The sequence below is a fragment of the Archocentrus centrarchus genome, chromosome 4 (genome assembly GCF_007364275.1).
Source record: "Archocentrus centrarchus isolate MPI-CPG fArcCen1 chromosome 4, fArcCen1, whole genome shotgun sequence".
Classification (NCBI taxonomy): Eukaryota; Metazoa; Chordata; class Actinopteri; order Cichliformes; family Cichlidae; genus Archocentrus; species Archocentrus centrarchus.
The window spans coordinates 9,722,963-9,735,335 of record NC_044349.1 but is presented as its reverse complement, the minus strand read 5'-3'; the positions used below and the strand labels follow the sequence as shown (position 1 = coordinate 9,735,335).

The 12,373-nt window shown below is 38.0% G+C and overlaps 2 protein-coding genes across 4 annotated transcripts in view; both read right to left on the bottom strand.

Annotated features, from left to right (window-relative positions):
- ap1m3 (adaptor related protein complex 1 subunit mu 3) overlaps positions 1–1,936 on the bottom strand; it is a 32,318-nt gene extending 30,382 nt beyond the window's left edge. The window contains exon 1 of the mRNA XM_030728237.1: positions 1,742–1,936. Coding sequence (XP_030584097.1) covers positions 1,742–1,783 — 42 coding nt within the window. The 5' untranslated portion in view covers positions 1,784–1,936. The remainder of the gene's footprint in view (positions 1–1,741) is intronic.
- A 971-nt stretch (positions 1,937–2,907) lies between these two features.
- c4h1orf210 (chromosome 4 C1orf210 homolog) lies at positions 2,908–11,049 on the bottom strand. Of its 3 annotated transcripts, XM_030728121.1 has the most exons (5): positions 10,919–11,049; positions 5,396–5,925; positions 5,010–5,195; positions 3,941–4,054; positions 2,908–3,039 (listed from the first exon to the last, which is right to left on the bottom strand). In XM_030728121.1, exons 2-5 carry the CDS (start codon positions 5,442–5,444, stop codon positions 2,921–2,923), a joined length of 468 nt encoding a protein of 155 aa, XP_030583981.1. In that variant the 5' UTR covers positions 5,445–5,925; positions 10,919–11,049; the 3' UTR covers positions 2,908–2,920. The 3 variants fall into 3 exon arrangements, 2 of the variants coding, with proteins under 2 accessions (XP_030583981.1, XP_030583982.1); XR_004019897.1 differs by lacking the exon at positions 2,908–3,039 and having other exon boundaries at positions 3,046–4,054; positions 5,787–5,925; XM_030728122.1 differs by lacking the exon at positions 2,908–3,039 and having other exon boundaries at positions 3,046–4,054.
- Between the last annotated feature and the right edge of the window lie 1,324 nt (positions 11,050–12,373).

Here is a 12,373-nt window from a genome sequence, read left to right as displayed (position 1 = left end):
TCTCCCTAATGGGTAATGTTGTCAGGCGTATAAGGCTTCTTCAGCACTTTTTTAGGCCCAACATAAATTAACTCTGTGAGGTTTGGATAAAGAATCATGCAAAGAAATAAGAAATTTTGAAAACACTTCTAAAACAAAAAAAAAAAAAAAGATAATACAATGATTAACCAAAACAGCGAGTACTACCTCATTCATGATCCTCATGCCTTTCAGTAGCATTTCCAGAGACACTGTTTCATTGCCCTTAACGTAAGTTAAGTGAAAACACTCAAGATACTCTTCAATGACTGAATTTGGGTCATCTATGATTTCAGGTGTATATTTATATGTGATATTTTAAATCCTAAAATGTTTCCTACTGTTACTTTGTCAAACTACTTGACCTACAACCTTTCATAGTGTTTTTGATTTCTTCTTGTTTTTTTTCAGGAAATGGGCAGTTGGTGGGGCAAGGATAAAGGAAAGGTCACAAGAGAAAAACACACACACACATACACACACACACACACACACACACACATATATACACACACATATACATATACATATATATATATATAAATTTACTGCTGCTTGAACTCTGAGGCTAACCCTTTTGGATAAAAATCCCTGTAAAACTATAACTAATTACATTATAACATTTTAGAGTTGCTGTCATAGACAAAGGAAAGAGTATAAGTATGATAAACAAAACAGGGCCATTAAAAAGTGTTCCTCAATATAATTTAATGGTGTCATAAATGGCCCGACTGTCATTTTAATCACTGAAATAGCTTGGTCAGGTGGCAGACTAAGCCTAACATCATTGCTTTGTCTAACTAAACTTATCGTTAGAACTGAAACAACTGATCAGATGACTCAGTATTTGGTGAGTATTTTTTTCTTGCAAAAATATATTAAAAAATACACTTGCTCCAAGTTCCTAATGTAAATGTTAGCTGTTTTTCTTAAGCTTGTATAACAGCAAAACAAACAGTGTTGGGGTTTTAATGCTGCCACATAAAGCAGAACAACTAAAAACATCACGTTGTGCTCTGGGTAGTTGCATTTTCTGACATTTAGGGTTGAATGATTAGATTGGATTGATTGAGAAAATTGGCAGATATTTCATAATATATGAAATACACAAAAGCAAAAAATCCTTACCTTTAAGAATCCAATTATATATATTTTAAATCATCTAGACTTAAACAGCTAATTGATGACTACAAATGTACAAATAAATGAAATTTCACCTTGAGATCACATAACCTACAAGTATTTTTAGTTGGGTTTGTCTCTCAAGATGTATTTCTAATATATGTCATCCTCATATCCACACACGTTCCTATTACATTAAATTAACCACTGTACTTTTTAATTAGAAAAGCATGTAAGGGATAACAAGAGAAAAGTTTTAGACCTCGAAATAGGACACATCACGTACAATAAAGACTGCATCGCTGCACAAGAACAAGCCCTCTGTGTGTGTACTGAACATCGGTGAAACGAGTTTGGCAAGTTGAGCTTCTCTTCCTGTCTGCTCTGTAAGGGTGGTGTAGTTAAATTAGCAAAAGAGTTTTCGGGAAATAAAAGTATGTGAGGCATATGATACAGCTGAAAATTACACCAACAAAAATGACAATATCCTTCAACTGAGTGACCGTTTTGTTTTTGTTTTTTTAAAGCAAACAGTTTTTCTTGAGGCAGGTGCTACGCTGATAATGTTAACTTCCTCACCAACAAGTCGCCACAAACTTACCTTTCCCTTCAAGTCGAGGATAAATATCGCTGACGCCGACATCTTGATACAGACAAATCCTCGAGAACAAGAAGTAGGTTAAGTAATATCTGGGTCTACTGTAAGATATGGGTCACTTGAGTGGAATACGACTCGCTCCCATCATCCTCGTTCCTCCTCTCCTCCTCAATGTTCGGTTAACGCGTTTCGCTGCGGCTCGCCGATTTTCCGGACAGTAGCATCAAGCTAGCTCCGATCACGGAAGTACGACTTCCGGTTATTCATTTACTTTTTTATTTTTTAATGAATAATTCCAAATGCCTAAAGCAAATTAGATTCCCCTTTTAATTTTTGCTGTTCTTCAGAAATAATGAATTCACTTGTAGTTTTGATAGCGGACATTTATTTAAATAAATAATATTTGTGCTTCCGTTTTTTTTCTACGCTACTTGCAGGAAAAAAGTTGTGCTCTACTGATATTATGATGATCTTATTAGGTTATAGATTAAAATATCCGACAGTATAAAAATAATCTTTTGCTGATTAAACATGATAATTAGTAGTGGTAGCATTGGTATTTTTACATAATAATAATAATAATAATAATAATAATAATAATTATTATTATTATTATTATTATTATTATTGATTGTTCTGAAACATGGGACACGCCCATCATAGTTAACAACGCCGAATTCTCGTTTTATTTTTGAAGACAGGATCGCTTTTTTTCCGGTTTCGGTGTGAGCTTCACACGTCGTGTTTCCGCCTTCAGCTACACGGACCTGTCAGAGCGCTCTCATCAGCTGCGTGGTCTGACGGGAGCCGAATCGCTGGAGGCCTCTGCTCGAGCCGCACTGTCAGGCTTTATTACGATTGTTTATGACAGCGTTGCCAAGTTTAAGAGGACAGGTGAGTTTAATGATTTTACTTTGAGTCCAATGAGACAAGCAACAACCAAGAATTAATGGTGGAGAAACAGACCTCAGAAATAACCCCAATTGATTTGATCTGAAAATACATGACCGACACAACAACAGCAAGTGTTTTACATACAGGCATTTTTTTCCTTTTTTTTTTTTTTATTGAGGTCACACTGAATCTGCAGACAAATCCCAGTCTGGTTTCTTAAAAATGGCAGTCAAAAGGTGAAAAGCAATTACAAGTATATAAATGATATAAATGAGCTGCAATGCGTTTTTATTGTAAAACTTTACTTTGACGGATGCGACAGTGATACTGTAACAGCACAAATGAAAGATGTGAATCTTCTTGTGGTTTTCTTGTAAAGCAACCCATCTGCCAGAAATAATACAGTCCTTCCAAAGAAAATCAGAAAAAAGAGTGTAAAAGAAAGCAGTGCAATTGTGATACATTATATACTATTATATACTATACAAAAGTACTCTCACTGAGCAAAGCAAGATATGCTCTCATTGTTAGTCTTAGTTAACTCTGGTTATGCGCTCCCATACAAAGGTAATTTGTAGTATGAGAGCTAACAAATCAACTAATCAGTTAGTTTAAAAAAATTATAATAATTTTGGTGTGTGCTGTATTTAGCACACTCCAAATGCAAGCATAATGGTTAAGGGTTGGTACAACAACGCCTGGGCACGACCTAGTGTATTGATGTGTACCTAGGCAGGTTGTCACTGATCACTCACTGATTCAGCTATGAGCTAACTGACAGAAAGGTAAGTTAGAGTAAAGGGGAAATAGGCCTCAGCACACTCTCAAGTCTACTAAGGAAGAGAAAGAAATGGAGTTATGGAAAGGGGGAAAAAATCTGAAATGATGGTGGGGAAATTGATATATGTTGCAAATAAAGCAATTTTGCATGGACAAGTGGTCATGAATAGTTTATCAAGCTGATTTCAGAGGATGGTGAACAGTTATCCCTGCTAACAGGAGTAATACTAGCTTTTACAGCTGAAGGTTTACTTAGGATATGCTGACCCCCCCAATTACTGCTTTTTGTGCATTTAATCGGTTGTTAACAACTGATTAATTTTTAGATAGAAAAGATGGAAACACAAGGAAAAGGAATAAATGGAGTGAAACTGGTAGCTTGGTTCTGGCTCAACAACTAAAAATGTCGGTTTAGAAGGTGTGGATGGAGATGTTCCTGCTAAGCAATGCTAAACTCAATGTCATCAAACTCTTCCTCTGTGTCCTCATCTATGTTCTCAGCTGCTCTCTCGGCCCTCTCTCTCTCACTTGTTGGGATATAGTTGTCCTCAATGAAGCCGTCATCGTCCTCTTCGCTCAGTGGAGGCATACAGTGATGGTCCATTCCAAGTCCTCCATGCATATTAAACCCCACCTCTGATGCTGGAAACGGTGAGAAAAGAAGAAGAAGAAGAAAAGCCCCACAACCATCAATCACTGAAAGGTAAGTCCAGTAAGTCATTATTGTTATCAGTGTTTGCAAATATAAAAAGACTCGCCTTGTAGGTAAACAGAACACAGAGAGCTTTTCCATCATCAGTTTCTACAAGCTTTTAATTGCTGTAGTTTTATCTGCTCACAAGCACAAAGCACATCTTTTAAACGTGTCTCTACAGCTCGTTGAAAGATTTTCAAAAATAGAATTGCTTAGTCTCTTTTTGTGTCAATTTTCAGTGTGCATTTCTCATTTATGGAAACATTATGTAAGCCATTCGCGTGGACCTGACATCGCAGTTGTATAAGATGTACAATAATTAATTGTTAGCAACACCCTAGCCCGTATTGTTTTCTGTTAACTGGATTAGGTGATATATTCACCACTTGGGGGCAGCTGAATGCACTGTAAACACAACATTGGGCACTGATCTTCAGTCCTGTTTTTGTCTTTTTAAAGCAGAATATTTAGTCATTGTTTTTGATGTGTTTAAGTCTCCATCAACTTCTAAGGAGTGATTATTTTTCATCTGCTTTTAATTTTTGTTTATCTACAGGTTGTTTTTTTTTGTCCACATGCAGCAGGGCCAGAAAACAAAGACAATGAGCTGGAAACCACTGTAGACCTGAGAGTAACTGCAGAGGCAGGTTATAATTCCAGTCGTTCATCTTATAGTCCTATTGTCGATTTAAAAAAAAATTGATTAGTGCAACTTTAAGCTGTGACCAAACACACTATATGCACAAGTATACTTTTTTATATTTCTGTTTTTGTTGTATAACGCTTTGTTATCCAAGCTGTTGCAAAGATGTTCACATAATCACCACTGTTTTCATTGTTGAGTGCACAAACAAATATGCCAGCATATAGTAATCTCTAAAATGAAATTGTTAAAAAGCAAACCTGATGGGCCACAGTGGCTAACAGAATCAGCCTCCCTCAGCCGTGTGTGTCTGTAGCTGGCCAGGAAGCGCCGAAACACCTTGTATTTAGCCATAATGGCAATGATAACGTTGACGAAGATAGCTGTGACCAAGACAGCCACAAAGAACTCCCAGCGGTGACTGGTCTGATTGGCTATCAAAGTGCCTGTAAGAGAAGGCAGTGAATCAAATTCCAGCATTGTGGTTTTGAGGCAGCACAACTACGGAAAGAACCTAGATGCCCAAACTAAGCTTCAATAAAGGGTGTCGTATATTCACCATCCTCTGCCTTTAGAGCAGATTTTGAGACAAATTTCCTGCTGATATACTTTCCATCTGACTTTGCTGAAACAGCTGAACTCTTACCATTGTTTGATGCCGTTGGTAAAGCGGTCTCATTTAGTGATGGTTCCATCTAGCTTGGCCTCTTATTCGTGCAGTCTCTTCTAGGAAGAGACCTCTAGTTTGTGGCTCAGTTTGGTTCTTGTTGAATGAGGCTCTTCTCTTGCTCTGGGGTACCATTAACTCAAGCATGAAACCGTGGATTGCAGGCGAATCAAACACATATGTCGCTCTCTTTCTACAAGATCTAGCAGACCCTTGAACTCCTTTTAACAGAAGCTGGAAGTTTTCCTTTGTTTATGTTAAATTGTCTTAATCTGGTTGAAGCTAAAATAGGACCTGGAGGTGATGCTGTAGGGCTGGCATCTCCCCAGATGAGGGAGTTAGTTGTCTGTTGACTACTGAGGAGTTTAACCTTTCAGAGCTCAACTTGGTGGCAAGATTGAGTGAAGGGAGATTCTTCAGGTCAGTATTAGCTGAATGGTGCTGGTATCCTAATCCGTGCATGCATAAGTTGAATTATGAGTCACACACCTCTTGCTGTAGACACAGATCTAGAGAAAGCAGAAAAAAGAAGAAAAGAAGTAAGAATATTTTTGTTTTACACACTTGCCTACAAAACGCATCTTGCAAAAGTGGGAGAAAAAACTTCTTCAGTTATGTAGCTCACCAGCAAATGATACCCATGTGCATTTTTTCCTTTGAAATCTTTGTGCCGTTAAATGCATATTTCATAACTAAGCCACACAAAACGAACATGAGCAATCAAATGATTTAAATATTTCAAGTATCTATGAAGAGTGAATGTGTCATCATAAAAAAGAGATCTTTTAAAGGCTCTTTAAAATCCAGAAATTATTACTGAGTACGCGCTCTCAGGAGCTCAGGAGGATATCATCCACAACAGGAAAAGTGTGTCACAAACAGGAAGTCCCACATACCATAGAACCTTCCTTCATAGTTCTAGGCTACACAAAACACTGGAAAAGTGAGTCATGTGTGTGTGTGTGTGTGTGTGTGTGTGGAGAGTGTGTGAAAGAATCTGCCTTTGTATGTTTATCGGCTCCCTACAAGAAAAGGACTTCAGATTTAATGGGAAAAAAAACAAAAACATATATACATATATTATATATATATATAAATATATATATATATGAAAGAAAATTCCATCTAATTTGAGCAACATGAGAAAAGAGCAGTATCTTGGGATATCTTTTCCATTTGTTGTGTTTAGCATAAAGAAATAGGGAACAGCCTGTCTAGTCTGGCTGAAAGACTACAGAACCCTCTACTGGTGTCTGCAAAGATCACAGTTTAAAAAAGATAAAAACAAATCCTAGTTTTAAATAGATTAAACAAACAACTTATTACATCTGTGATTCTCTGTGACAGAAGCAAAATAGCCATTTCCACCCATTTTTGTCCAAAACCAGCTAACCAGCCGGCAAATTTTACAGAACAGGCACTACGCACTGGATTATAAACCCCCATGGTCTGCTTGGATTCAGGAAGTCATGCCACACTTCCACTTGTTGTATTATTTTGTGGACAGCAACACATCAGTGATGTTCTTAATGTAAATACAAACCTGTCATCCACAAGAGAACCTTTATGTGCAGCTATTTGCAAAATAGACACATATTTGCATGCACGGGTCTACAAGCTGAGCCCCTGTATTTACAGTGGAGCTGTGAAAATGCAGTCAAACAAGTTATGTTCTTGTCTATGTTGTCCATTATTAACTGTTTTTTGCTAGTGCCTGTATTTTTATCTTTGTGATCTGGATTTTTATACAGGGTCAAGGTTTTTTTTGAAGAACAAGGTTCTTTTTCTAAGTAGATACTGTTCCATCTAAATTCAATACAGAAATGTGTCTTAATTAAATACAAGTAGCAACATTATTTTAGTCGTGCATTAATAATTTTAGTCAAGTTAAAGCACAAAATTATCAAATTGCAATGAAAGCAACAGAAAGTAACAGAAGTATTTTACATTTATACTGTAATGTTCTGTATTAGGATTATTGATGCACTAGCATGTTAGCTGCATTTAAATGGTGATGCTGGTGGAAGAACTGCTTTAACCAGTAACATCATGTATCATCAACATCAACGGTTTTGCTGTATGCATAATAACCAATAAACACAGTTCACGGATAAATGTGACAGAATGACTTGGCTGTCAAAATGTAGTTGAAGTATAAAATGTAATTAAAATGACTGATGGTTCAGTCTTACTGGAGTAAAAATAGGACCGGTGATTCCATTGAATTTTTTGACATTTGGTGACTGATTGCAAGTTGTAGCAACCAAAACCAAAGGCAGATTGGGAGGCAATCTGTCTCCAAACAATAGCGGTGTATGTCGGAGTGATTGCAGTCACTCTCGTACAGATTGGTGAAGGTTTGTAAATAATTGCCACCTAATTTATAAATGCAGACATATTGCCAGAACGTTGCCATTGATCTGAGTCTCGACTTAGCTGGTTGCCAAGCACTTACGTCATTTTGCAGTTAAATTGTCAACCAGCAGCAACTACATCACTATTTGTGGAGGAATTAATGTGAATTTTTGTGTATCTATACAATGGCAGATTTGCAATAGACAGCAACAGATTTGTGATTTTTGCCAGCTCATCACAGTTAATCACCATATTACCACAAACAGACTGCATGTAATTGGCAGCTTGACCGCATTCAGTTGCAAACTCATAGCAGAGTGATGCCGTCTCAATCCCATTTTATTGCCCTCTTGTTGCACCAAAGGTGCTTTGAAGATGGCAGCTGACTGCCAGTGGTGGTAGACCTGGTCCCCGCCTTCACAGTAACTATTTCAAAACAATGAGCTCACAAGTTCAGTGCACACATTCACAATAATTTTGGCCATGCTTCGGTCTCCAACAACTGTATCCGCTTGTGTGACTGTAGCAGAAACACCAAATGGCAGGAAAAAAATATGACATGTAAAGTGTACCTAAAATCTATAGTTTTCTTTTTTGCAAACCAACTAACACATCTTACTTTGGCTTGCAGAGTTGCTGGACTGATTTATACTCAGCAGTCATGGGAAGTGGTGAAGTAGTCATGAATATTGCAGCTTGATGTTATTCTAATGCTCAGTGCTTCTCATTCACACTAGCAGACTGACCCACTGAATTTAGGCCTTAGTGGCTGAGTGATTTTCTCCTCCACCATTAACTGGAGGAGCATAAAGCATTGTTTCACATGTTGTGACAAATGTGACTTTGGTCTTTGTTACTTTGCTCTTTCACTAGCTTAATAAAAAAAAAAAAAAGTTCAATCCAACTATGTTTGATTTCTTAAATAATGGCCCCTCTGTCTTGACAACATGTACAATTAATTTACTGCCCCCCCCCCAAAAAAAAAAAAAAATCGTGGTGCTTGCTTTAATAGGCACACTTAAGATTTCTGTGTTTCTTGCTCACTTTCTTGGCTCTGAGGTGATTTTTCACAGCAAGAGAGCTCCGGCTGCTTTGCGCTGGCCATTAGGCCACTTCCCCTTCATCTTCTCAGGCTATTCTTTTCACCAGTGTTGGCTGTAAACACACCGGCAGGGCTGTCTTTATCTCTTCCCGTTCTGTCCTCACACAGGCACAGCACAGCAAAATCTACACATCAGGCAGCACAGGACCCAGAGCCAAGAATATCTGTGCCAAAGAGTTATACTGTGCACTGCCGCTGTACATTTGTTTGAATTTCTATGTGAACTTGCATGTGTAAAAAGGCTACATTTGCATGTTGGTCTGCGTTCATCTGTGCAGGAGGCGTCATTTTTTTTTCTCTGCCATACTTTGTTTTAGTTCTCCAAATTGTGAGTCCAATGTCAGTTTGTAGACACTAATGATGGCTGCAGGATGTGAAATGCTCTCTCTGTCATCAAACTGAATTAAACATAAAAATTATATTCCGCTTATGTAGTGCAACGAGGCTCCTTTGAACAGACAAACTGTAAGCAGTTTTATGTTTTCAAATTTGATTACGCAACGCGAGGTGACACCGAATTTTATGTTAAACTTCTTTCAACTTACATAACAAAGAGCCAGAATCAAAGACAAAAAACATGCATTTTGAGAAGTGCTCATCACAAAATGGATTTACTTTTCAATTCACACTTTACGCTCTCTGCCTGGCTGGAATGATCACAGATATTTATATTCAAACCACAAGCCGTCCTTTGGGTGACCCTCACCCCAACAATCCACAATGCAGCATGCAGGCCTCCCTCTTTGCCTCTTATCCCACTGCCAAGTTTTGTATTTTTGTTTTCCTTTGAAATGTGTGGAGAAGTCGGGCCATGCTATTGTTTGTCGCGGATAATAGGCATAAGATCTAATTGAGCAGTGAGTTTAAAAAAACAGCTGGCAGAGACATTGTTTGTGAACCTGATTATTTAACACATTTACTGGAATTATTTTAGTATGAAAGCTACGCCCTAAAAAAAAAAAGATGTGTACTGTGCTGTTGTTGCTGAGCTACACCAGGATCATAATAGCTTAATTTATTTTTCATTTTTTTGTCTTTTGATCCTGGAATAATGGCAGTGTCAACGGAGAAGCCTCGACAACACGTTGACTAAAAACAAAGCTTAGGGATGGCTGATTAAAAGACGCTAATGAACCTGCATCAAGACCAAAAACTATGATAGTTGGTATTTTTAAATGACCTTTATTAAACTCCACACATTCAAAGTGAAAAATTAAAGACACATTTGATTATAATTTTACCTAAACAAATCACTGACATAAAACATACCTACACCCAAACCTGTAGATTCACCTTTGGTTAATAATGGGTGAAAATCAATAACCTTAGCTATCCTTTGCTAAAACTAAAGCTATCACTTCATAAGCCCTCACCTGACTTATCCACAAAGTCAGCTGTCTCTCTTTGGCAGAGAGTGGAGTGCTGGCAGGTCTTACAGCACACAGTTTACCAAGCTTGTAGGGTTTTATTACAAACAATATTTCTAGAACTACACACAGCATAGATACTTTTTTGTACATCCATTTTGGAAATGCACTCAAATTCTATGGCGCAGTAATCTTTTATATACTAAAGCACAGCAGTTAGAACTCAGGTCTGAACAACAGCGTGGTTACTGCTGTTTGAGTTTGTAGGGCAGTACAGGTCATAGAAATGTAAACACACTTTGATGATGTGTTTTTCTTCTGTATTGAGAAAGAATGGCGTGCTGCAGCACTAAATGACTGCAGTGTAGAAAAAATTGTACAGATTTCCTCTGTTAATGAAAACCAGATTATTCTTTTGATATGCTTACGATTTTTCTGGCAATGCCTGCTTCAGACTGTCCTTTTTCTGTCGAAACCAGTCAAATAATAAATCTTAGCATGTTGGACTTTATGGTTTGGAGCATTTTCAGCTTTTTTTTAAAAAAAAAAATGTTTTTATCACATTGTGACGTTGCACAATATTCAGAAATAATTATAGTCTCTGTTAAAAACCAAACCAAGTCTGTAGAAGACACTGATAATCTCTCTCCCCTAGAAGCTGCTCATTTCAAGTCTTACCTGGACACCTGTCAGTGTAGCTCTCCGTGGCTCACACATTTCACATCAGCCTTAACCACCTTTTCTGTTGGCTTGTCTATGAAATGCAGAAATGTTGTGCAAAGGTTGAAGAGGTGTGCTCAGTAGCTGCTTCCGAGAAGATCAAGTTAATGGTTAACTTTGTAACTAAGGTGTGCTCTCCCCCGCCTCCTGCCTCTTTTCTGTCCAATGGCAAAGCAGACCTGGTCAGAGGCAATGTTGTCACTTTGTGCTGCCAAACCAGGAAGAGACTATGACTCGTGAGCTATATGCATATTTTTTATATGTAAATACCCATGCTCAGGTGCAACTGCAGAAACTGGTCTAGCCTGATTTTTTTTCACAAGCACAGCTATTGTGCTGCTGTGGATACAGTTCCATCGGGAATCATAATCTAGTTTCTGCTTTATAAGTGACCTCTTCTTGTATAGTGTAACTGTCATTAAATTGCTACTAATTAAAATGCAAACTATTGTCTAAGTCTTGGTTAGATCAGAAAGGAAATAAGACAAGATACATTTTGGGTTGACGAGTTTTGTTTATGTAAGACATGAAGCCTGCTGGAGAGAACAGACCTCTGAAAGGCTCTGAAAGGAAACGCGAGGTGACCCTGAAAACAATAGGGCCGCTTCCTGGCCACTCACCAGTGCACTCTGCATCTTTACATCTCCCTTCCTTACTCTTCCTCTTTCCCTCCCTCCATATGTTCCAGGACACTTCAGCGGAATGTCTTGGAGCTGGTGACATGGATGTAGATGGGTTGGGTCAGATTGTGTACATTTTCACTATAGCTGCTAGGGGCTGTTCAATGTCACTGTGCGTAGTCAGTGTTCTGTCATCTAGTATATTCTGCAAGGACCTGACCTTTGAATATGCCTAAAGATGTACTGTGGGAAAATCAGTTAACTGCAGTAGCAGCAAAGAGTTAAACTGTGATAAGAATATTGTAAATGGAGGTTCCAATATTAACAAATTTGTTTGATCATTTGGTATCAGAAATAACTTTCAGCTGTTGGTAAATGGACTGACACTTATATAGCACTTTTCTACTCTGAGCACTTTTTACTAAAAGCATCATTCACCCAGTCACACAAGCGCTTTTTTCTGTACCTAAGTGCTTTGCCTAACATTTGCATACTCAATCACACGGCCACATCAGGGGCAACTTGGGATTCAATGTCTTGCCGTGCGATATTTTAACATGCTGATTGGAAGAGCCGGGGAATCGATCTACTGACATTCCGAGTGGTATACGACCCACACTACGTCCTGAGCCACAGCCACCCCAAAACTTACAAACACTTCCTGTACATGCTGAATGGACACATTATTTCAACTCTGCTTTGTCGCTTTTGGATAGAAAGATAGATACTTTATTGACCCCACAAGGGAAATTATTGTTACAGCAGCAAGAAAATAGCACAATCTACAATAACT